The 26,476-nt window shown below is 42.8% G+C and overlaps 1 protein-coding gene across 2 annotated transcripts in view; it reads left to right on the forward strand.

The window, feature by feature from the left end:
• Positions 1–26,476, forward strand: part of CPLX1 (complexin 1) — a 187,875-nt gene that overhangs the window by 103,562 nt on the left and 57,837 nt on the right. For both annotated transcript variants that reach the window (XM_061622192.1, XM_061622199.1), the window contains one exon: positions 10,868–11,043. In XM_061622192.1, the coding sequence (XP_061478176.1) occupies positions 10,868–11,043 (176 nt within the window). The remainder of the gene's footprint in view (positions 1–10,867; positions 11,044–26,476) is intronic.

Here is a 26,476-nt window from a genome sequence, read left to right on the forward strand (position 1 = left end):
TACCCCATCCCTAGGTAGGATGTGTCCTTTTTATGTAATTGCAGGATGAGCACTTTTTGTTAATAATGTTCTTTTATCTTCTGCCGTATTTTACTTTTGGTATTATATGCATTTTTTAAAAAAAAGTAAGTTGTTTTGAGACCATTTTTTTAGTAAGCGGCAAATACTTATAGTAAATAAATAAATAAACATGCGGTCCGCTCTGCAACCTCCAGATTCTTATTCTGCTGCATGTGTAAACTAAGCCTGTTTGTACAATGTGGGCCAAAGGTGGGTGTGAAATAAAGGCACAGAGGCAGAAGGGGCTGCTGCAGCAAATGATGATGATGACTGGAGAATGTACCTCCATGGCCTGATCTAATTCACATTTACTATGAAGTAAGTACTACTGTGTTACTCCCAAGCAAATGTGCATAAGATCGCAGCCTTCTGGGGACCAGATCCAAAAGAAAGGCAGGATTCCTGCCATTTTATAGCAGTCCCTTTACTTGTTGTGTAGAAGAGGGGATTTGGGCAGATGGAGGCTGGTTCTTCAAGTTTCAACCTGGACATTTGCTCTGTTCCTTTTAAACCTAGCAGTTAAGTGGGAGTTTCGATAGCAACTGAGACTTCTCCTACCAATTTCTCCCATTGATATGGTTAGAAGTATACATGCAATGGACCTGCTGAAGTCTCAGGAGCCCAAAACATGGCTGAATAGGCTTCCCTGTGACTGAAACTGGCTCTTTGGAGTCCTCCATTGCTCCTTGTCCTTTAACCACAAATAGCAAAACCTGGATAACTTAATCAACAGAGTAAAACTTGCACAATGAAAGATGCAAAATGTGAGGGATTACACAAATTGGCTTAAACTGTATAATTTATACAAATCACAGGATGCCACTTGTCTTGGTGCAGAATTTATTTTGCTTGCTGTGTACAGAATTTTAACACAGCTTGGCCGTAATGTTGAACAAAAGTTGGGTGTCTTTAAATGAGTGATTTCATTCATGCTGGTCTACATCCACAGCTCTGTGTCACTAATGTCAGACTTATGGCTGATGGTTCAGTTTCGCATTGCACTGCTTGCAGGGCCTGTTTAATCTCTTAGACTTGTCTATGCCATTACTTTTTACTGATCATTATGTATTGACTGTCTGATCTAGCCAACATTGGTGTGTTGAACAAGTCAAATATCAGGGGTTTTTCTTTTATCTATTAAGAAATCACAAAGTAATTGAAACAAGAGGCAGAGAAGGGCAAGGAGGGAAAGGAAAAAAGAAAGAACTCCTGAAGCACAATTCACACTAAGTTCACATGCTTAATCACTCCCATCATCCCTAGCCATTGATCATTCTGCCTGGGGCTGATGGGAGTTGTAGTCCAAAACATCTGAAATGTACTGGGTTGGGCAAGACTGTGCTAGAGCGAAATCAAATTTGGTCACAAAATTTTCCTGGGCATTCTCCTTTGCACGTGTCTACCTATTTCATGATGTATGATTTCAGTACGTGACATTCGACAGCATTTGAAGCAACATATAATGAAAAGGTTAGTAGCTGATAGCATTCTGATATGTGACATGCATCAGTATATCAAATGAGACAATTTGACAGCTATTAGCTCTAGAAATTTCATATTTGATACATGGCAAAATAATCAAGAGATGCCAACAAGCACTGTTTTTAAAAAAATAAGAATTCAAATTTTGAATTTGAAATTTCATATTCAAATTTAGAGTAGCACAACTAGAAAATATGGAAACTGTAAACCATTGAGAATATTTCTCCTTTCTCTATTGGCAACATGATTTCCAGTCATGTTATGCCGAAAAAATTGGTTTTTGAAGTGGCTGGTAGCTGTATGATTTGCTATTATCCAAAGAAAGTTAAGAATTCCTAAGCTTCATTGAAAGCAGTAGAACTTAATGCACAATGGGTCTTGAAGCACAATCCTAGCTGTATTTATTATTATTATTATTATTATTGTCCTTATTTATACCCCACCATCCTTCCAAAACTGGAACTCGCAGCGGCTTCCAGATAAAAAGACATATAATTTAAACATACAGAGTCTAGATTAAAATAAAATTAAACTAATTCCAATATTAAAACCATTCATACTTATAGCTAAAAGAGAATTTACTTGGAAGTAAGTCCCATTGACATCAACAAGATTTACTCCTAAATACACATACAGTTATATGTTGTGTTTTTAAATTTCGTGGGATTGTCATTTTGGAAGTATGCCCCTTTATGGACCATGTTATGGAAATATGTCATAAAATCTATCGGTTGGATCCAGATTTGCCCCCAGAGGGGATGCCCATGCTGGCAGAGGGTGACTTCATGATTCACTCTTCCTCTGCAGCCTCGAATACCATGTCCCATTAGGGATGGAGAAGAAATTTGATCACTTTGCATTTTAATGTGAACCTACCTATTTTGCATTTCCTGAACCAGTTTGTGGACCAAAATGCAGCTCTCCATCAAAATACACATGTCTGGATTTGGTGATGCAGTTCTCCCACCAAAAAATGTTAAGCCACAAGAGCATATATTAGAGAAAAGTGTGCATAAAAATAGGTATATTAGTGAAAATGGTGTACAAAAATGAATTCGTATACAAGTAGAGATGCGCATAAAATATGTATGAATTTTCAGGTGAACCTTTTTTTTAAAAAAAAGTGTGTAAACTGATGAGAAAATATGGGGAAACGTATGACTGGAAAAAATGAGGAACTAAGAGGAGCCAAAATTGACTCAATCATCCATCTTTACATTCCACAGTCATCCAGAGGGTTGGGGGATCCCCTCTAACAGTGTGGAAGGTGGCACTGTGGCTGCAGAGGGAGGGCTAGCCAGCCAAAGATACCTCCCCTTTCCATTAGCAGGGATCAGAAGCCTTCCTTAGACAGAAGGAGCTTTTCTGTTCACAGAAAGCAACGTCTAAAAGTAGGAATCGGTCATTATTAAGATCTTTACAACAGCAAACAGTAACAAAAATGAAAGAGAAGGGTTTATAACAAGTAGAACATGAAAATTTTGGAGAAAAAACAGGTATATTGTGTGGTACAAAACTAATGAGGGAAAACTAGGCTTCCCTCAGTGATATCCCTGTTATAGTTTCTGAATTCTGTGACACTATAGGAAACACATTCTTTGTTTCCATTGAGATAAGCAGGAAGGCAATGCCAAGACTGATGAGGGGAAAAGGCTAAGAAGAGATGGGATGGGAAGGTGTTTGTGTGCAAAGGGTGGCTGTGTTTTGCTTATATTGTTTCAGAAATTGTGGATTTGATAGATTCGGCTTGAAATGCAAACTGAATGAAAATTCTCGCCCATCCGTACTTCCGGACAATGTTATGGGGATGGTGCTGGTTTCTGTGAAGTGGTGGCCCTCCTTGTCTTTTGTATCATTTACTGGTGAAATGTGTGTCCTTAATGGGCCACAGAGGGCCAGCTGATATTCCTAACGCTAAGAGCACAGGTGGGTACCTTACCTGCTAGCTATAGAATAAATACCATTGCAGCTGGAAGGCGCCCAATGAAAGAGATCAGCTGAGCAGTTGTAAGTGGATTGCCCAAAGCAGCCTCAGGGAGCTGTAAAGATGTGCTGTTGCTTGGTGGGGAGACGCACCTGCTTGAAAGGCCACCAGCTACCTGAGACTATGCTTTCTTCTCTCCGCTTCTCAGCTTGTATATTTCTAAATAATCTTTTCCCAAATCTTGTAAGTGGCTAAGAGAATTCAAATAGTCCTCCAAGCAACTGACTGCTGAAATCAATCTGATTTTTGAAATGGGAAATACTTGCTCATTTTAGCTGTCTTGGAAACATGAGGTCCTTCCTACCCACAGTGACTCATTCATTTAATAAGCTCTATTGACTTGCAATTAAGGTTCAGACATGTAAAAGTGGTCTAACTTTAATAGTCTTTAGAAAAAAATGAGTTGTCATGTAGTCGCTTGGTTATTAAAATGTCAAGGGCATTTGCTTTAAGAAAAATCACACTGGCTGCTTTAGAGAAATAATGAAATAGTTGTGGCATTGGGGGGTAGAGACGAAAGGAAAAGCTAATGTCGTTGCAGCGTATGTGTGTATCCATGCGTGCATGCATGCTTGTGTGGAGGGATTCTGAATTTGTTGCTGCACTGTTCCTAATTCCTATGCTTTATTGCAACCTTCTCTAACCTGGTGCCCTCCAGGTGCTTTGGACTACAACTCCCATCCTGTCTGACCATTGAGCATGATGGCTGGGGGCCTGGGGCTGATGGGAATTGGAGTCCAACAACATCTAGAGGGCACCAGGTCAGGGAAGGCTGCTTTATCGTATCTCTGACTCATGACACTGCCCACTTCAAACATATTTATAATCCCTGACCCACCCGTTCTCAGATCTATGACAGTCATTTTGAGAAGTGGCCCAGCTTCTGCTCTGGTCATCTGATGGTTGGAGCACCAGTCCCATCTGAAATTTAGAATCTGCTGCTGGGATTTGAGTATGTCTGGGGAAAGGGAATTTAGAGGATGGGTCTTGATCAGGGGTGTAGTGGTCCAGGGTCTTGGGGGCCCTTAGACCCCTTACTTTTTTGAAAGCAGGGTCCCAGCAGGGTCCCTATGTCTTCAGCATCCCATGAGCCAATCAGCATGAAAGGGGAGTGTGTTAGCCACTGGGAAGAGTCTTCTAACATGCTTCTTTCCTGCTGATTGGAACCATTCGGAGTGAAAGGAGGTGAGTCAGCCACAGAGAAGATTTTTCTCAGTTGCTAATACTCTTCCCTATCATGCCTTTTGGGTCCTAGGGATGTCTGTTGTTGTGGGAGAAGGCATTAATAAGGATCTCCTTCTCAGCCCCACAGCAAAAAAGGGGTGGTGGCGGCTGTGACTATCATGAAGGGACCCTGCACTTCTCCATTTGGCCTGAGTGTAGCCACACCCATCACTGGCATGTACCCTTTGGAGGATTATCCAAAAGTGAATGCAGCCCTCAGGCTAAAAAGGAGTTAGCCATCTCTGATTTAGGGGTTTCTGAAAGTATGAACAGTGTACTGTACAAAGAGTTCTGAGAGAGATTGTGTGGGGGGGAAAAAAAAGCCTATCTACTCTTTGTACACCATGCTTTAATAACACCAGGCCACCTAACGGAATTGATGGACATATTAGAACTTGAGCTCACCCAATGACCTTGCTTGACGGAAGGTTCAGGGATGAAAAAAAAAGTAGCATGTCACACAATGCATAATTAGCTTCTGGAATTTGCTAAAATGAGAAGTGGGACTTAGATGGCTCTTTTTTTAGACAAAAACACAAATAGACGGATGGCCGATGGGCCTACCAACAACGTCCAGTCATTGGAACTGATGGCTAAAGAGAGCCTCCATGTTCAAAAGCAGTGTACTTGTAAATGCCAGCTCCAGTGGCCTTTGTGACCTGCTTGTGCAGTCTCTGGCTGGCAACTGTTGGAAATAGGATACTGGTCTGAATGGACTCCTGGCTGGATCTGGCAGGGCTCTTCTTACACACTTCTGCCCATCCCATCCCATCCAGCTTCTGCCATGGGAAGAATCACAATCAGTACAGTCTTACGTGACCAGCCATTGCTGGGACAATGCGGAAACTGACTGCATGGAAGCAGATTTTCAGTGGCTCCCGTGACACTTAAGAGGCGCAGGAATTTGGCCATAGATTGATAATAGTAAGAGTTTATCAGCCAACTTTTTTTGAAGGGGGCAGGGGGAGCCATACTTCTCAAACTGACTTTTTTTCTTTTGGTACTTTCTCCCAAACCCCCAGTGAAAGGATAGAATTCACTTCTGTTTCTTCAGACAGCTGCTCTAATTGCAAGGATTTTGGCTGAACATAAATTAATCATTGGGGCTTTTGTTGCTGTGCAGCTAAAAAGTAGCTCTTAATAGCACCATTAAAAAAAAAAAGTAAGGAGGAGGGGAGAGATAAAAGATTGAATTCTCCTCCCCAAGTAACATGCTGAATCGTGAACAATGCTACATTAGAGCTCCTTGTTGTACATGGCATTCATGCCAATTAGCAACGTATCACAGAACAGCAGTCAATGTGATTAGCGAGTGCCTTTGCAATCTTAGATGACATAGAAAGGACATGTACAAGAACTCTGGGAAACATCCTTTTGTCCCAAGGTTCTATCCAAGCAAATTGGTTTTGAAATGAGAAGCACGATCCATCCCTCTGTTTAGGCCAGTGGTGGCGGGTGCCTATTAGGACTGGTGGGACAAAAGGCAGGGAGCCCAACAGTAGGTGGAGCCAAACCAGTGACAGGGAGAGCCAACTCATTCTAGTTTTGTCCACCATCCTCCTCCCTGCTGAGTTCCACACTGTGTCCAAGTAGGATAAAGCCAGCTCCTGGCAGGCAGGTGGGGGTTGGCTGAGGGCAGCACTCCATTTGCCCAAATGGGCCAGCCTCCACTGGTTTATGCACATAAAGAGCAGGGCCCTGCATGCACAAGGAGAGTCCAGTGCCCCGGGGGTTGTTCCACAATTATGTCCCCAATAGTCACTCAAGCATGGACCTGGAAGAGAAGCATCCAAAAGTTCACATGCTCCAAGGGTCATGGTAGGTCCCCCCCTAGAAAAACATCAGAGCATGGGGTATGCCTCTGTGCTGCTCAGGCATCCAGTTGCCTGGGTCCTAGCTGAGCCAGGCTAGTGGCAGCTGGTGGCTTCTTGTCAGTGGGGCAGTGGAATCTACTCCAGATTTTAGTCCGAACTTTCCAGGAGCTGTCTAAGATCCTGAACCTAGGTTTCTGTAACTTGGACAGCTCCTTGAAACTTCAGACTAAAACCCGGAGAGGATTCCACTGCCCCACTGACAGGAGACCACCAGCCACCACTGAGCTAGGCATAGACATTCCTTGCAGTGGACTGCACAGAGACTCTGAGCTAGGCTGTCCCTTTTCATACTGGACAGCCCAGTGTTCCCAGCACTGCCCAGGATGGTGCCTTCTTTCCCTGTATGCCTGGTAAAATCACAGCCAAGATGCTCAGAGAAGGGAGTTCCTAGCTCATATGTGAGAAAAGGTGGCTGCTGGCTGCTGCTGGCATTTCTTCTCTTGGTTTGTTTGTTTGTTTAGAGTTAAATAATCCAAACCCTAAAAGCAAGCTGGCAGCTCAGCTACATCTGCGGCTATCCCACAAAACTGAAGCTTCAGATGCCCCAGGGAACAGCTGTGTGGAATGCAAATTATCTGAAGAATTCATTTGAGCAGGGGGCAAGGTGCAATCTAACTATAGAACGTAAGAACAGCATGTGCATATTTTATGCACATTTGTTTCCTCTTCTGTCTTTTTTTTATGATGATGCATAAGTGGCCACCCTGTAGCAAGGTACACATGGGGTGGGGGTGGGGGGCTGCCAGATCTCCTGTGTTTATAAGGCCTGAAAAAGAGAGTACCAAGGCAAGTAGCATGGTGAGCTCAAGCCCCCTGTATGGAACAACAGCGGAAACCCAGTGGCCAGAGCATTCCAGTCAAGCTGGTTCATTCCCCTTCCTGCAAGACCCTTGAATTTAAATACCAGTAGGAGCTATGTACCCCCCCGGATGTCTTTACACCCCATGGACTGATATGACACCGATCCATGGAATGGGCTTGCATACATGTGAAAACCTGGATCAGCCAGCTGCTGCATGCAAAGACAGGACTGCACCCAAACAGTTGCATTGATTTTAACAATACAGGGTTGTACCCTCAATATCCAGAAGCAACACAGGATTTTAGCCTTGCATCAGCCTACCGAAGCAGCCAGGCTAAGGCTGTGCTGTTGTGACATAATGATAGCCTATAAAGCAGTGCTTAGAAGCAATAACGGTATCTTTTCTTCTGTCACTATATCTCTGAATTCAGTTTCCAGTGTAGCTTACCTCATTACAGTCAGGGCAGCTCTAAGCGAAGATAAACTAACTGAAGATAAAGCTGATGTAGTTTTGCCGATTCAAAAATGCCCTGAGGAAGTGAAAATGCTAAACTTAGGAGATGTCTTTGCTGCCAGCAATTTTCATATGGGCTGCCCTAGTGTAAGGCTGGTAGCGTATACTGGCTCCATGTATCATCATCATCATCATCACCACCACCACCACACTTTATTAGGCACTTGTAAGGAGTCTCCAAGCAACTTACAAAATTATAAAAGCATAAAGCCTAACATAAAATCAGAAAAAAGAGAAATACATGACAATAAAATCCGTGCAACCCCCCCAAAAAAACTAAAAAAAAAACCCAGAGCCAATAATACAGCAGCAAAACCATCAGCAGCAAACGTATACCACCAACAAAGAACAGAATCTCCGTCTTCTGTCAAATGCCTGGGAGAAGGTTTTTACCTAGTGCCGTAGGTACCTTTGTCATTGGGAAGTTAGAAAGTTGCCAGTTCAAATCCTTCCATTAACCCTGCGAGGCTGTGTTGTAACAGTGATTCAGAGGTGTCCTCTGGGTTTCACCAGAAACAGACAGCGCTCCCTATGGGGGGGAAAAACTGTCCACATTAGATTAGAAACACAGTTGAGACCAGATCTACAGACGGCCACCTTAAGAGCAGAAGCAGCAGCAGCACCATTAAGGTAGTTCTTCCTACGCTGTCCCTGGGAGGCAGATGCCCGCCTCCTCCAAATATGAACTGCTTGCTTACCACAATGCTGTTTGCATGCACGTTATCATAGGCTTTGCCCAAAGCCATCCCACAGGTCTCATTGTCGAACAAGAAATCTAAAGCCTGGTCTTCCAGTCCAAATCCTCTTGCAAGAGTTTTCCAACGGATACAAAAGGCAAACTCTGAGAATTCACATTCATTACGACAAGGGTGGCAAACCAGTAGCCCTCTGGATGTTGCTGGGCTGCAGCTGCCATTATCCCCTTCCATTGGCCAAACATCTGGAGGTCCACAAGTTAGCCATCCCTGCATAACGACAATTTCCACAGAAAGTTCTGTGACTGAAAAATGAATTAGACAGCTAAGAATTTTCTGCTTTGCAGTCTTTCTGTTCTCTCCAAATGTATCATGCCTCTGCCATATTAATTCTACAGAGTACTGTCATCAGCTTATGTGCTGTATGTCTTCTCCGGTGAATGAAGCTAGCTGATATTAGCTGGGTACAATCAGTTCATGACTGTCTCTGAGAAGAGATGAAAGGTGATGCAAATGAGTTGGGGAGGCATAGGATAGCCATCACCTGCAACAACAGCAGCAAGGGATGAATTGCATGTATGTGCAAATGAGCACAGATCTAACAGCACAGATAAAACTCTCATATCTCTTCACGTCACCTCTGACGCAATGCATTTTTGATGGAGCCTAGTTCTAGCTGCCAATCATCAAATGGACTGTAAACTAAAACAGAGATCCAATGAGGCATGCATGTGTAAGCCAGCACGTAACTCATCATGAAAGGCTGGAGAGAATTCAAGCATTGAAGGGTATATAGACTTAATTCACAGGTTATACTCAAGGTAGTGCTAAGCTGAATGTTCCACTTAAATCTGTTCTGGGGTTTCCCCCAACCTTCTGGAGTAGATTTGGGGACAGCGGGGGGCATGCGGGGGTGGAGAGTGGGGGAAAATCCTGTTGTGCTAGTGGTAATCCTTGCGCTAGAACTATTATTTAATTGAACACTGCCTCATAATAGCATCTCAGTTCTGAGGAGATGAAATATAATAGCTTGAAACAGGGCAAAATTTGTGTGAATATAGACATCAAGCTGAAAAGGAACTCATATATGTGTATGTTGGGCTGAATGAAGAACGTGCACAGATACCAACCATTGTGCGCAATGTGGAGAACGGGCACAAATGAACAGTACAAACAGATTTTTGCATACTACATGACCAATGTACTTAATCTTCAAGTGATGTCGGAGGAGGTGAAGATTTCACACACAGACTGGTGAATGTATCTAATATCTTAGGGGACAAAATGTTTAGTGACCTTGCAAAGGACGAAATACTCTTATTAATGTTGTCAGGTTGTACGCTGTCCACAGCATCATTTGGAGTCTATGCGCACTGATTAGGCAATACACAACTCCTCTCCTTTTAATCCTTTTTATTTGGGAATGTTCTCCTTGATGTTCAATGAACATGCACAGTGGGCAGTGCTTATCCACAATCTCCACTCAGAGCACAGTAACCACTACATGAGTTTGATTTAGAGTTCTGGGAGCAGCCTTCCACTCATATCATGGGGCATTTTCAGCTCTTCTCTCCCCTCTTTCCTGTGCCCACTGAAACTCTGCTCTGGGGGACATGGGGATACTCTAGAATAACATGGGATGTGGCAATAGGGATGCTTGAAGATTTTAGTTGGTTTACATTTTTAAGTGAACTGACCTTATTTGCACTTCCCAGGCCAATGAACAGATTGGAAATGCTGTTATTCATCGGCTTTCACCCTTCTCTGAATTTTGCTATACAGTTCTCGGCTTGACAAACATAGCAAAATGCATATAAAATGTAGGGTAAAATACATACAACAATGCATTTTTTGTGGAAAAGTGTACAAAAATACAAAATTGTGTGCAGTTTCGCTTTTTTTAAAAAAAGAATTAATAAATCACAGATTGATATGAAACAGGACAGAAGAGAGTTATCAATGAACTTGTGCAAAACTGTCCTGAATTGGAAATAAACAATCTCTCAGTCGCAAGAGGGCACATGGGTAGAAATCGGCAGAATTTACCTTCCCCCACTTCTGTTTGAAGAAGGCTCCTTTGGATCCAAGCCCCCTCATTGTAAGAACTTTTTTTTATAGAAGGGGACTTTGGATATACAAGACTAACATTGTACTCATTCACTTCCACCAAAGGATCTCATTATTGTCTGCTCTTGTCACTTAGATTCTTTTTGTGTTGCACTCTTTCCTTAGGGGCTACCAAAGACATGGGCAAAATGCTGGGTGGAGAAGAAGAGAAGGACCCAGATGCTGCCAAGAAGGAAGAAGAACGCCAGGAGGCCCTTCGGCAGCAGGAAGAAGAAAGGAAATCGAAATATGCCAAGATGGAGGCTGAAAGGGAAGTCGTGAGGCAAGGGATTCGGGACAAGGTAGGATTCACTTTCAGACAGATCAGGGAGCCCAGCTAGGACATATGCATGGGGAAGTACTTCAAGATACATTTAAAAGGCGTGTGCATCACCTCGCTGTACTTACTCAACTACGCGGTGAATCAGGGTGATTCCAGTGACAAAGCATCTCAAGTCAGATAAGGGACCCCCCCAAAATCCCAACGTGCTCTACGGACTAGGATTTTTAAAGTGCCCCCCAAAATCCCAACGTGCTCTACGGACTAGGATTTTTAAAGTGACTGCTGCATTTTATTCTGGTTTTGAAAAGGCAAAACCAAGTGGACAAGGAAAAAGCCTGAGCTTGAGTGGGTAGGTGGTGGAGAGGTGGGCTTATCTTTGTTTTGACAGGTAGTTCTAGATTTTAATCACAGTGAATTATTTTCCCAGGGCAGGTCAAGGTGTTAATCAAAGTGATTTGGGGGTGGGAAATTGAATAATGATTAACCACTGTTTTTTTCACATGGATCTATAACTTCCCAACGCAAGTCAATAGATCTCTCTCTCTGTCTCTCTGTCTCTGTCTCTGTCTCTGTCTCTGTCTCTCTCTCTCTCTCTGGAAGAAGAGGTTGTATGCCAAAAAATGGGGGGGGGAGAAGAAGCCTACTCTGACCAACAACCCTTGGAGTAACAGGTTTCTTGCTGGAGGTGGCATTTCCCCCACCCGTCTTTGCTGGGGATTCGTCTTATTTTTCCACCACCAACCCTGCCTCCTTGTGATTCCTATTATACCCACCCCAAATCATTAAAGTCTGCCCTTGCAGGGGAACTACTGCAGCTATCATTCTGACATTTCATAGGCTTCTTCCCCTTAGGAGGGGTGACCATGTCTGCAAATTGCATTAAATCTGGCAACAATAACATAATTCTATTTTTTAAAAAAAAATCACATTAAAGATATCTTGAACCACAAAATAATCCTGGATGTATTTGCCTACAACATGGCAGGCTTAATTCATTGCAGAGGGGCTGCTGTGCTTGCACATTTAAACCAGTTCTGTCAAAAGGGGGGAAAAAAAGCCATTTTTAGATTCACTATTGCAGTGAATGGGGGAAAACAGAGTTTCCTTTTTAACAGATCTATTTCAGTCCTGAATAATGTCATGTTAGAAAGACACAGAGTGACTTTGAAAGAAATCAAGCTGCTTCCCAAACCTACAGATACAAGTCAAATTTTGTGGCCATTGCAGACTCCTAGTATTTAACACCTGCTAATTGCAATACTGCATAGAAAAGCTTTGTCTGAATCCCCCTGATGGTAATGATGATGGTGATGAATACAACACTATAAATGCATATGGAATGTACACAATCAAAATTTGAACAGTGAGAGCTATTCTTAGCATTAAAGTAATCCCGATACATAATGCAAGCAAAAGGTGGCATAACTAATAGAGAGGAATAGAGAAAAATATTCACAATCATTACGCCCAAATAACTTTAAATATGCCATTATTGATTATTCTTCCCATGGCAATACCCCTTGGCTGAACAGACAAGGAACTTTCTAGAATGAACAGACAAGGAACCTTCTAGAATGAACAGACAAGGAACTTTCTAGAATGAACAGACAAGGAAACTTCTAGAATGAACAGACGAGGAACGTTCTAGAACAGTGTTTCTCAGTCTTTTAGAACCAATACTTCCTTTTAACTAATATAAACATCCCTTGTTGCTCTTCAAATCTGATTCCCCTAATAATGGCAAACTACTGTGAATCCATGATGACGTGCAGATAATATAATAAGCTGCGTATTATCTTCTCACCTTCTGAACAGAACATTTCATACTTTTCTATTTTAATATTGTTAATTTTTTTATTTGCTGTACATATGTTTTTTAAACGCTCATGGCACCCCAGATCTTAGACCCCACCCACTCCAGTTGTGAAACATTGTTTGAGAATGAACCTTCTAGAATGAAATCAAGCTCTGTTCCCTTGGCACGTCTCCAGAGTATTCTCAGAGGTTTCAGATCTTCACCCAGTTTTGAATATGAAAGTCCAAAGTATATACAATGTAAATTGTACACATTTAACTGTGCATAGAGATTTTTTGGGCAACAAAACCGAGAGTTGATGTAGAGTTTTCCCACTGTTTCAGTTGCCTTTGAGTTTCTCTCTTATTATTTATTTGACTTGCGGAGGGTTGTTAATGTGAAAGGGGGAAAAGATATTTTTAATGCATATGAGCATTCTGACTAATGTGGATTTTACATTCTCATTATAAACTGATTTTGGGGGAAACCACTTTAAGGCTTGTGTGATTGAAAAGTGATGTTTCTTATCTCCCCCCCCCGTCCCCTTTTCTGGATTCAAAGCTGTGCTTAAAGTATCTTTGATGGGTGGATGATTTATTTAAAGTTGTTTGCTTTTGATGTGGTCTTCTAGAGAGTGTCAGTTTTGTGAGTTGTACTTGAAAAGCATGGAAGGTCTTTGAAGAGGGAAGCTTTGTACCACATAGGTGTATCCAAATAGATTGCCGGTATTAAAAGGATTGCACCAAGGATTTCAGAATTCCCAAGGCATCCATCATCACCACATATCTCTAATTTCTCTTCTAGTCAATGCTAGTTATGTAGAGTCTGGAAAGCGAATTAAATTTTGTTTACCCTGCTTGCAATGTATAGACTCACCAATGGTGATAATACAGCAAAATGTAAATTGCTGGTTTACTAATTCAGCAATTGGGTGCTAATTACATTATTCACTGGGTAGCGTGAAGGGCTCCTGTTGGCTGAAAGGTGAAATTCTTTTAAAGCAAGGGTGTGGAACTGGATCTGACCAGTGGTCTAGATCCTTATCTCTGCACACACCCATGAGCCAAGTTTGACAGGAGGGTAGGGCCACCCACCTGTCAACCACCTGGTGTCAGAAGGATGTCAGGTGGCTTGTTGTGGCCCACAAAGCTTGAAATCTAACTACACTGGCAAAAAGTGAGCACAGCTCTACCCAAGTGCTGATAATCATCTGACAACCATGCCTGGGAAGTGCTCCACAAAGGGCTTTGCAGGCACTGCTGATCTGCAAAGCCCCGCCTTTACATGCTCCATGCTTTATATCATATATGCCATCGGATGTATGGCAGATGGGCATGGCTTAGCCAAAATGGCCTCACGGGCCAAATGAGGAGGTCTGGTTTTTAAAGAAAGGGTGAGGATGGTCTGTTGTTAGAGCTAAGTGGGTCTCAGTGTGGTCAAGGTCTGATGGAGACCAAAGTGTTCTGGGCTTGCTAGCAGGATATAAATAAGCTAGTATAGCACAGTGATTGAAATGCCTTGCTTGCTCCTGGCCCTCTTGATATATATATTAATCTCAGGATTAAGCATTAAGCATTAACTGTGTTTAAACATGCATACCAATGGCATTACAACATGTCAGGCTTCAAGGGAGATATTGCATTGTGTTTCAGGCCTTTCTTGGTCCCTTTGTAAATGAATATATAGTTAAGTTGATATTTGCACTTGAAATGAGGAATTCTGTCATGAATGTATTACCAAGTTTCATTAATTCAATTATTCATATTGTAAATTTGTTCATTTATGAAATTCATAACCTGTCTTTCCATCAAGTGGTAAAATACAAAGTAAAATACAAAACAACAATCAAAACAGGTAGGTACAACATTAGTAAAATCAATTCATTTATATCTTGCCCACCAATATAAATATTCTTCTCCTGGCAATAATAAATATTTCCAAGGTGGCTTACAGTGTTAAATCATTTTGAAAAAGCAACATCATAAACACAAAAGTGTGGGTAAAATAGCAATGTTAAAACAGTCACATGTAGCGAGAGAAAGTTCTGAATTAGCCTCAAAGGTATCCTGGGTGCTACCATGTGGTAAATTCTTTGCAAAGATAATCGTCCTGATCCATCTCCATAAGCATTCAGCAGCCAAGCTGGAGATGTGCAACCCCAGTCATCTTATTTCGGAAATACCACATTATCAAAATTTTGACTCTTCAGTTCATTCACCTACCCAAGAGGTGAACTAAATCCAACTCATATTTATGCCAGGCTAAGAGGAGCTGGATATGGCAGAAGGGATGCTGGCAGAGGCCAGCGTAAGGCCCAGAAAAGGGGTGTTTCAGGGGGAGTCGGAGGAGGAGCTGGGGGGGACCTCTGCAACATCCAATTCCCATTTGGAGTGCTGCTGCAGGTCCCAATCTGGGTCAAAGTTACGCCAAGACAAAGGTCGGTCTAAGAATTACAATGGACATCTATAGAGAGCAGTTACTCTCCAGTAGAGGTATTCATGAGAACTGGCTTTTACTTTCTGGTCCCTGCGCACAGCTCTCAGCTGAGCTCACGTTCAGCCAGCCCAAAGGCTCCTGAATGGCAACTGGATGCCACAGACCTTCCCACCGGCTTCTCCTCCACTGACACCCCTTCCACCGCCTTCCCATGAGTTGGATTGCTCTGTAGTTATTCAGCATCACAACGCTGACAGACCTTGTGCAAATTGTGGTAGTTCAGTCTAGGTTTTTATCAGTCTGGGCACTTTTTTGTTCCAAGCCAGAGATATGAATCATTTGGCTGAATTCTTTGTTCTCTCTAGGCAGCAAATGAGCTATTGTTCCTGATGAATGGAGAGCAGAATATTGCTAGACTGCTACAATATTATTAAGAACAAGTTGAAAATTAGGAGCTGCAGCAGGGCATATTTTTCTGACCTGTTTAATATTGTTGAATTGCCGTTGTAATTTTGATTTAAAAAATTTTTAAATTTATTTTTTCAAAAAGGGGGAGTAGTTAAATAGGACAATAAGATGAGACAAAGATGGATAAGTAAAAAGTATGGGGCTAAGTTAAGCACACTCCAGAAAGGGTTGATTCACACATCCAAGCTCGTCATTGCTTGTGGTTTCACCAAAGGCTATACCTTGTTCTATATGGCCCTAGAGCAGGCCCTTCTCTGTGGTGGGCCCCCAGCTGCAGATCTCCTCCCTGGAAGCAAGGATAGTCAGAACATTGATGGGTCTCCACTGCTGTATTTGTTTTCTCTAACTTACACTGTTTTTGAGTCTGTACTGATCTTTTGTGGTTTTATTATTAATGTATTACTGTTTTAATTGTGTTCTGTGACTTTAATGAAATGATTTTATTTGTTCTTATGTAAACCACTTGAGATTGCCTGGTAACGGATAGTGGCATATAAACATACTAAACAATGGATCACTTGATAACTGCAATTTCAAGTGGCAACTTGCATGTGTAAATAAACCAGGGTTCCAGATCTATTACCACAGAGAGAATTTGCACATCACTGATGGCCACATCGAACCCATGACTTTTCCATGGAGTTAGCTGCTAGTAATCAATCACTGCTTTAGACTAATGGCAGCCCCCCCCCCATGAATGCACTGGGAGAAGCCAAAAGTCCTTTTTTAGGAGATGGAGTTGATGAAAAGTACGTCTGGTGACTGCCTTAACCTGAAGGTTTCGATGCCACAATAAATCAAAAAGTACTTCACTACATGAAACCCATGAACCCAGGAGAGTCTGAGGTCTATTGCAGAGGAAACAGAACAAAACCAGCTTCAGAGCATTTTTACAAAATCCCCTGGTTTCAGTGAAACTGATCCATGTTTTACAAGCATATTCTTGGAAGGCAGGGAATGGGGGAATAAAAAAGTAACCCAAGCTGCTGATATCACTCGGGGCCCCAAGAGGCCTCACTCAGAAGAGAAGAAACTTCTGTGAAAATTCAGATTTGAATACACTCTTTTCCTGTTGGGCAATGTAGAATATTTATTCTGCATCTGAGAATCCCCCCGCCCAACTGTCTACAGGAGGAAGAATATTTGGTGTGTATCTGAAGGTCAGGGGCCTCAAACAGAGATGATACTTTCCCCTCCCTGTTAATCATGTTCTGTAATTCTGAAGATAAAGTTTTCATCCTAGGTGACTGCAGTGTCCTCTCCAGCAGATTTTAATGACATCTTACCTTTTAATTATTGATAACTCTCCAATGATGTGACTTTCAACTAGCACCAATGTTTAATGGGGTCATAATTAATGTGTCTTAACTTTTACTACCAGTAGAACATTTACAAAACACTATTTGTAATATTAGAGAAATAAAATAAAGCTTTATATAAGGTGGGGGAAAGTTCTCTCCCCCCCCACCTTATCTCAAATGTTTATATTGCTATTCTGGATCATTGTGTATAATTAGGTGCATAAATAAATAAACAGTTATATTCAGTATGTTAATAAACAGCTTTCATTTACAATATTGGATACTGCCTGCATTTTTAAACTAGTTACCATAAATTCATTTTAAAAAATCACAGGATAATGGTAGGTCATAACATACCCCCCTAAGCAAAATAAATATAAAACAGTTCATATGCTTAGCAATTCTCTTTCAATGCTGCCCGTTTAATTATTATTTTTTTAGTCCATCTGTACATCAGGATTTTGTGTTAGAGAAAGGAAGATGGCAACTGAGAGGAATACCCAACATACCCAGTGCCGGCACCAGATTGGCGCAGTCCCTTGGTTACCAGGCTGCTGTGGGAGCCTCCCACCCCCCATGTACGTGCTTTAATACACCCGGTCGTGCCACCTCTTGCATCGCTGCATCAGCATACATGCTTGCCGTCACCCAAGACGGCAGCAGGACATCAACATGCCCCCGCTGCCATCTTGAATGATGGCAGACACATGCACTGACATGTTGATGCCCCTGACACCATCTGGGGTGATGGTAGGCATGCATGTTCAGTACACTGATGTGGCAATGCAAGAGGTGGCATGACTGGGTGTATTTAAGTGTGCAACAGCTGCACATGTGTGCGGGAGTGGTGTCACCTGGGAGAGTGGAACTCCTGCTCCACAATCCGCACCACTATCCAGCCATGCCCTGTGACCTGATGCTGGTGGGGATTGTGGAGTGGGAGCTCCAGCCTCCCAGCCCCAGCTGCAGGGGCCCTTGGCCAGCCGCAGGGCCCTCAGCCAGTGCCTGACCTGGCCACCCACTGGTGCTGTGCCTGAACACACCCCACTCTCAGTTTGGCAGCTGGCTCAGGTCACCCATCATAAACCAAGCTGCTGTGATCCCCTTTGGAGTGCAGTAAGGCCAGCATGAGCAGCAGGAACAGCTGGGGGGATGGGGAAGAGGGCTTCCTCTCAATGCCAGTCCCCAGCACTTCCTTTTGATTGCCAGCCCCTCTGAACTTTATATGAGCTGGGGTGCTGTGGTTCCTTGGAGTGCAGCAAGGGCAGTGCTTGTAGTGTGGTCTTACTTCATTTTATTTATTCATTTATTTATTTTGGCCTGTTATTTTGTATTTTGTTCTGTACTTGTTATGCATTAAGTCTAGATTGTAGAAACCCTGTCCAAGTGCCTGGAGTCGGTGCGTGGCTGGATGGGAAGGAATAAGCTGAAGCTGAACCTTGACAAAACAGAGGTACTGTTCATGGGAGACAAGAGGAAGCTGGGGGATGTTGACCTGGTGTTCAATGGGGTACAATTGCCCCTGAAAGACCAGGTCTGCAGCCTGGGGGTCATTCTTGACTCCCAGCTGTCCATGGAGGCTCAGGTCTCGGCTGTAAGCCAGGCGGCACTGTATCAACTCCATCTGATATGGAGGATGCGCCCCTACCTTCCCAACCATATGCTCCCAGTGGTGGTACATGCCTTGGTCTCCTCTCGCCTAGACTACTGTAATGCGCTCTATGTGGGGTTACCCTTGAAAATGGTCTGGAAGCTGCAACTGGTACAGAATGCGGCGGCTTGCCTGATTAAGGGCAGCCGCCGGCGAGATCACATTACTCCAGTGCTGAAGGAGTTGCACTGGTTACCAGTTGCTTTCCGGGCCCAATTCAAGTTGTTGGTTTTGACCTTTAAAACCCTGCACGGTTTCGGCCCAGTCTATCTGAAAGAGCGCCTCCAGCATAATCAGCGATGCCGCTCAACAAGATCAGCCTCAAAAGACCTTCTCTCCATCCCACCTTCCCATCTTCTCTTTTGAGAAGAGCAAAAGAAGCCCAAACTGACAAATTCATCCATCATGCATCCCTAGTTGACAGGCATAGAAATGGTGATGACAGCAAGAACAACCTCAAGTGACCTTACAGTATGTTTACAAATTACGAAAACCCTCTCCAGAAGGGTTGACCACAGTTAGGCTAGGGCCAGAGAAGCAATGTATGGCCTGATAGCCAGAAAAATGGCTGAGGATAGAGCTCTAGTTAGTGCCTCTTCAGAGCAAGTCTGTTGGAGCTATGTGTGGAAAATGACTAGAACGATACTGAACGTTATCCAGGTTTGCTTCTTGATTAGAAATCAGGTTAGCACGTCTGCTGGGCTAGTCCTGTTTCCTGAAACCCCATTTTTACTGTATGAATGTTTGAATCTGTTCTGTATCATCATTTCCTCTGGTGACTCCTATTTTGTCTCTGGGTCAGGGAAGTGGCTCAGGGTCACAGGCAGAGCCATTATGGAATCTGGTGAGCCATGCGTGGATCCAAAGTGAAACCTGGAGGGTGATGGTTGAAGCCTGTCAGAATTTGACACGTCATCAGTGGAGCCTTGCACAATCTGGAGATCACTCACTTTTCAGATCTTGAAACTGGTCACCCGCCGGAACTCCATTCTATTGCTTGGAAACCAGTTGTGGCACATGGGGTGGACTGCCACTGTTGCACTGCCCTCCTGCTACGGCAGGGAAGGGAGGCCTTGAAGACAGAGGAAGCACTTCCTTGGTGGTAGCGGCGCTCCTAAGCATATGCTTACCTGTGCCTGTTGCTACCAACCCAATGCTCCCCATCCTTGCTGGCATCCTGCCCTGTCCTGGTGAGTGCAGCACCCTCATCCCATCTCATGGGTTGCAGCTGTTGGAACCCTCTGACAACATGCTAAATATAGTGCTAGATGTGAGAGAGGAGGGAAAGAATAAGTCCCAAAAATGCTATGCACACAAAAATCATTTAGAGGGAGGTGCTGTGCTTGAGGAAGCCTGAGAGCAAGCTACCCTTAGTCTGTGGGTGTGGGTGTATATTTGACTGTGACTGTCTGTTACCTTGGGTCCCCAGATGCTGTTAGACTACAGTTCCCATTGTGCCCCAGCCGAAGGCCACAGATGATGGGAGTTGTAGTCCAACAACATCTGGGGACCCAAGGCTGAAGAACACGGTGTTAGAGTGAAGGAAGGAGGGGCTGGTCTCCCTTTCTTGTTCTGTTCAAGGGCTACCACTGGAATATCCAGACTAAGAATGGAACAATGAAGGGAGAGATCATCTTAATCGTTGTTATGCAAAAACCAGAAACATTTATGAGCTCAGGCCTCCCAACCACAGTGGCTTCCATCCTTTGGATTAGGTACCAAAAGACATAGAATTGCCACTGATATAGTTACCTTACGCAAGAAGTGGTCACCTTCAATTTACAGGTTCTCGCCAGGAATTTTGAAGGAAACAAGAAAGAGTTTTGATAGATGTAAGAAAGAAATTCAGAGGTGGCATACATATCCCTATGTCGCCACCTCTTGAAAGCCTGAAATTTCCTGGGGGAAAGGCAAGAGGAACAGCTGACTTCATTTAATCTAGTTCATAGCAATGTCCCTTTTCACTGGATTTTTTGGGAGTTTGGCCAAGGCCTGACCAATAAACCCAGTGCAAAGGGACATTGATGTGAACTGGACTGAATTTGAAGGATGTGTGAAGGTCATATAGGGTACATGAAAGGAGAATACTCCCCAAATTGTTTAAAGCTAGGAAGTGAGGGTACCTAATTCCCTTAAAGACTAAAATTCAGCAAGGTGTGAAATCAATATATGTATCAAAGCCTCCTCCTTACTCCTTGACATACTGAAAATTTATTTCATATGTAATTATAATAGCAAGGATATATTATGCAAGTGTTTGGAAGTTTCTTTTTTTTTTTTCAATTAATTTTTATTCCAATTTTCAAAACCAAAACAATACAAAAAGAAAACAACACAAATCAATAACTAGTACAATACAAAAAGAAATATATATATATATATATATATATATATATATATATAAAAGAAAGAATATTGACTTCCGATTTGTCATAGTTCAGCTATAAATCTATAATATATAACAAACCTATCTCTTCATAGATTATAAAATCACCTTCCCAAAGCCTCCTCCTTACTCCTAATGAGATCTGGGCAGCTTGGTCCCTCAAGCTTCCGTAGCAAATCCCACCTCTTTCAAAAACTCTTCTTCTGTTTGGTTCTTATTTTATCTAAACAAAGCTCCTATTTGCAAAGAGGACAAAAAAGGGAGAAAAAACTTACCAGGGGCTAGAATGAAATTGCCAAGCTACTTTTTTGCATGCAGTTCTGAGCTGAACACAACACTGAAAGTCCCAATGAGTTAACCCTTTCTATGACCTTGCAGCCTCTTCTCAGGTTTGATTTCTGTAATCGCACTGTGTTGCTCAAAACATCCTTGTTTGAGCTAAGCAAAGACTGATCACCCCGGTATAGCCACTGACACTCAGGGGCTTCCATGTTATGAGAGGGATGGCCTAGTTTATATTACATTTAAAAACACTTTTGATAAGTGGCGGTAACGCAGCCGAAGCTCTGCTCACAGCCGGAGTTCAATTCCAATGGAAGGAGGAAGTCGAATCTCTGGTAAAAGGGGTCGAGGTCCACTTAGCCTTCCATCCATCCGTGGTCGGTAAAATGAGTACCCGGCATATGCTGGGGGGTAAAGAAAGGCCGGGGAAGGAACTGGCAATCCCACTCCATATATATGGTCTGCCTAGCAAATGTCACAAGACGTCACCCTAAGAGTCGGAAACGACTTGCACTATAAGTGCGGGGACACCTTTACCTTTACCTTTCTCCATTGAATGATCTGTGAAGGAATTCCTGCATGCCTACCACAAAACCTACGAGCATTTGGGAGAATCTCATGTGGATTTTTTTATAGCCATTTTTAGATTTCCCATTATAGTGAATGGGGAGGACACAGAGCTTTGTTTTATACAGAACAGCTCAGAAACTGAAACACATATCAAAGCAGATACAACACAGACTGGATTAAAACACACACACACACATAAATACAGATAAATAAAGGAATCTTAGGGCTGAGAATATCCCAGGCCCCCACCCTCTGGAACTCCCTCCCACAAGATCTTCGGCACATCTCTTCCCTGAATATGTTCCACAAGGCCTTAAAGACCTGGCTTTTTCAGCAGGCTTTCGGGACTTCTGGGGAGGCTTAATATTCTTCTGTTTTAAATGCCTCCTATTATGTATTGTTTGTTCTTATAATTTATATTATTTCACTGTATTTTTGTATTGTATTCTGCCATATTTATTGTATGTACGTCGCCTAGAGTGGCCACTGGCCAGATAGGCGACACATAAATTAAATTTATTATTTATTTATTTATTAAACACGCCCCCCCTCGCCTTGTGCCTGCCGCCGTGAGAAACGGACAGGGCAGAGACAGGACTTATGAAGAAGTCAGAGATTACGATCGAAAACGTTCCCTACATAAGCTGGCCTCTCAAAGAGGGGAGTCGCTGAGTCAACTTCCTTCACGCGCCGCAGAGCATGTCTAGAGTGTAGTTAGGGGTTTCTAGTGAGTAAGGCAGGTTTCTATATGAAGCGCAATGTCCTAGATGTATCCATTACTCTAATAAAGCAAGATTTAATTGCACCCACGTCTCCGTCTCGTGGTTCCAGCTCTGGATGGGACACTACCAAACTGCTTGATGATGTAGATGGAATGCTATCATCAGGATTCACTGTCTCTGCTGCAACTCTTCACAACTTATCTTGGTTGGCACAGATTGCGGAGCAGGATCTCCACCCTCCCAAACAATAGCTCCCTGATGTTGGCTTAAATAGGCCCAGCTGCCCTGCCTCCCATGTTGCCACATCAGTGTGTGTGCAGGCATGGGCATGCGGAGCCCTAGCGCACTGACGTGACAACATGAGAGGTGGGGCATCCAAGCTTATTTAAGCCTGCGCCAGCCCTGTACACACCTCATATGATTTATGTCTGCATACGATTGGGCTATGAGACTTAGCAGGAATTGCGCTTCTGATTTCATGGTTGCTACTACTACAGTGATTTATAGCTGGCCGTGTGATCCTTAATCGCTTTGTATATTTCAGCTAAAGCCATGTGATTACATCAGTATTAAATGCTGTAGCTGTGAAGGCAACAGATCTTTCTTCCCCCTCCGAGAAAGTAATTTCATCTGAAATTATTCAGGAGGACCTCAGCTGGCTTAGTTTAGCTTTTTGCCCACTGACATAATAAATACCTTATTGGGGAGATGTTACAAATTGGCTCCTCTTGTAAGTCTGCACTAGTCGAAATGAATCACACTGTGTGGGGCATTTGGGCATTTCATTTATGTCCTAATAAGTGTCAGCTGCTTTTCCTCAGAGTCCTGTGCGAAATGGGAAGGCCTGCTTAATAATACATTATATAAAATTGAAATGAAGTCTAGGGGGCTAGGGCTGACCTTTAAAGCTCTCCATATCTCAGAGACCACTGAGCTGGTTAACATGTACATGGTCATCCCTTGGCAACCGCAACATCAATAAATGATCTGTATGGATGAAAGGGCTATGACAAATGCAACAAAATAGATAGGTAGTTGCAGGGCTGTGTGTGTTTCAGTTTCCCAGCAGAAATTTGATATTGTAGAAATTTTCCTGGAAAATGGCATACTTAGGGAATATTCATTTTTTCTTCTATCCTGTTCAGTGCAATTGTTTCCCCTTGTTCTTGCTATTCCTGCACCATTTATCCTGAGTAGGGCTTCTTTCTCTGTCCTGTATTACTCACAGGGGTGATCCCATCACAACATTATGATAATTATGCTGCGCTGGGCTCCTGCTGGGAGGAACGGTGGGATATAAATCAAAGAATAAATACATAACTTCATTGAGGACGAACAAAGCCAAAAGTGTGGGCAATGCTTCCTTACAGATTTGAAGCAATTGTTTGAAGAAATCACCAAAGCAGAGGGGAGGGGTTCTTAAATTCTTCACTGAAAAACAATGCCTATTTTTTTACTCTGCCCAGGATGGTGATATATAAAAAATGCCATTACCGTTACATGTCAATTATTGCATGTTATTAATATCAAATACTGAAATAATGCATCATTCTTTGGCAATGAATTCTGTATTTTAAAAAAAACTCACGATGAATAAATTCAGCATCGCATTTGATGAACACCCAGTGGCACCATGCTTTGCTGTCAGCACATTGATGTAAGAACTAGTAGACATCGTCAAAACATTAGGAAAGCGCTGGTTGCTATTGTACTGTTATTGAAAGATGTTGCTGTTACTTTTTAAACAATGTTAATTTTTTGTTATTTAAATTTTTCTGAACTGTAATGTTCTTTTCTGATGTGTATTATGTATTTGTGTTTATTTTTTGTGAGATGCCTTGAGGGCCTTTTTGGCCAAAAGGCAGCATAGAAATAAACCGTAATATAACACATTTCATTGAGGAGAATTACATGCATCTTTTCTTGGAGAAAACGCATTTTTGCTGTATAAAAAACTTTAGATTTCCAGCAGGCCTCAGACATATGATGGCAATTCAAACTCACTTTAAAAGATGTGTGCATATTTTCAACCGCTTGGTTACTTACAGCCATCCTCTCAGTAGCAATAGGTGATCTCCTCCAGGCTTTTGTGATTTGGGCTTAGTTTATCTGTTTTTGCCCAGGCCTGTTTAAAAATTCAGAGGGCATCCCAAAAGGGAAGTGGGAAGAACTGAAAGCAGATGAACCACCAAATCCACAGCACTGCTGGGTGCTTGGCAGAAGAGTGAGAGGGAGCAGCGGTGTTTCACCACTGCCACACTCTTTCTGGTCTGTTTGTTTGTGTGATTTGCTTCCCGTTGGGAATCTTCCCTCCCCGCTATTTTGGGTTCATACAGGAGAAAGGGAAGGCTTTGGATCCTTCAGAGTCAAGCCTTCCCCCCAACCCATCCTCCGCTTACCCCCTTTTTTCCTCTGCCTACACAGGAGCTCCAACATCGATCAGGCAGGGGCAAAGGGCATTTCTGCGGTAGCTGGGAGGGACTGCTTGCATTTGGATGTCCCCCTCCATAGTTGGACCTCTCTCTGTGCTCGGAGTGGGAGATCCAAAGCATCCTTTGGCCCATGGGATGTCCTCCTAGGGACCACAGGACTGAAGTCTTCAACTCTTCATAAGTGAAGCATCCTTTTCTCAGGTGGATTTTGATCCATGAATCAGAGAGTATGGGAAACGTTTAATATTTTTGAGCTTCTGTTGGTTCTGATGTGGTAGGGAAAGAAAAAGAAAGGCAAGTGGGACCTGCAAGAAAACGCTGCAGTGTGGCAATATTTGCACCTCTAATTTCACTTCTGTTCAGTGTTCCAGCCAACCAGGGGAAATGGAAACCTTGTTGCACCAGTGGGACCCTGCTGGTGCAGCTTCGGATACCACGCTTTGTCTGTTGTATTTTGGAAGCCGCCTGGAACACTTTATGGCCTAGGGCAGCCTGTCCTATCAATTAAATTAAATGAAAGTCACTACACTTAAAAAAAAAAAAAAAAGCAGTTGAACAAGGTGCTGCAATCCACCAGGGCTAAGTTGAACCACTCAGGCTGATTTTTTTGTCTGTTTGCAAATATTTTCAGCAGTATCATAGATGCCTCCCTTTCCTCTTGATTTTTGGAGCGACAATGTGCACCTCTCTGCCCTCCTCAATCATTTAAAACAATAAAAGAAGCAGGACCCATGGCGGAGTGGGAAATGGCGCTGAGCAGGTTAAAAAAAAGAAGAGGATGAAATTCATACGAGATGTATTTTTTTAAAAAAAATATTTCTGCACCATCAAAATCTATTTTTTTCAACCTAAACATCAAAACTGGAGCATATCCAATTCCACCTTAGCCTTCATTAACACATCAGACAGTGTTTCTGACAGCTGGGATAAGAATCAAGGAAGGCTCTCTTAGTACAAATTGTAATTATTTCCCATAAGGTGCTACCCTAACTGTTTAATGCATGCTTTTGGTGATCTAATAAGTATTTAGATGAAGCACTGTGTTCATGCTTAGCACCTCAACAAACACAATATATTTGCTGCGTTCCCATTATCTTTGGTTGCAAGTTGCTAATTTGGTTGATCCTCCATGGCACCTCAATGTATTTCATCCGTCATGTTGTCTTTGAAACAGACCAGAACAAATGAGATCAGAGCACTTGATACGGCCAGCAGAATCAAGTGGTCAAGCTTTTTCTGGGTATGTCTTCAGGCTGAAGGACAAGGGTTTGAATATTTGAATGCAATTTGCTCTGGATTTTCTGTATCAGACAGGGAGGGTGTGTAGACTGGATGGTCTACAAGAGCTTTTCCCAACCATTAACAGATATAAAACTAGCACATGGAGGAGAAATATTCCAGCCCAGTGA

This window comes from Rhineura floridana, chromosome 1, assembly GCF_030035675.1.
Source record: "Rhineura floridana isolate rRhiFlo1 chromosome 1, rRhiFlo1.hap2, whole genome shotgun sequence".
In the NCBI taxonomy this organism is placed as follows: Eukaryota; Metazoa; Chordata; class Lepidosauria; order Squamata; family Rhineuridae; genus Rhineura; species Rhineura floridana.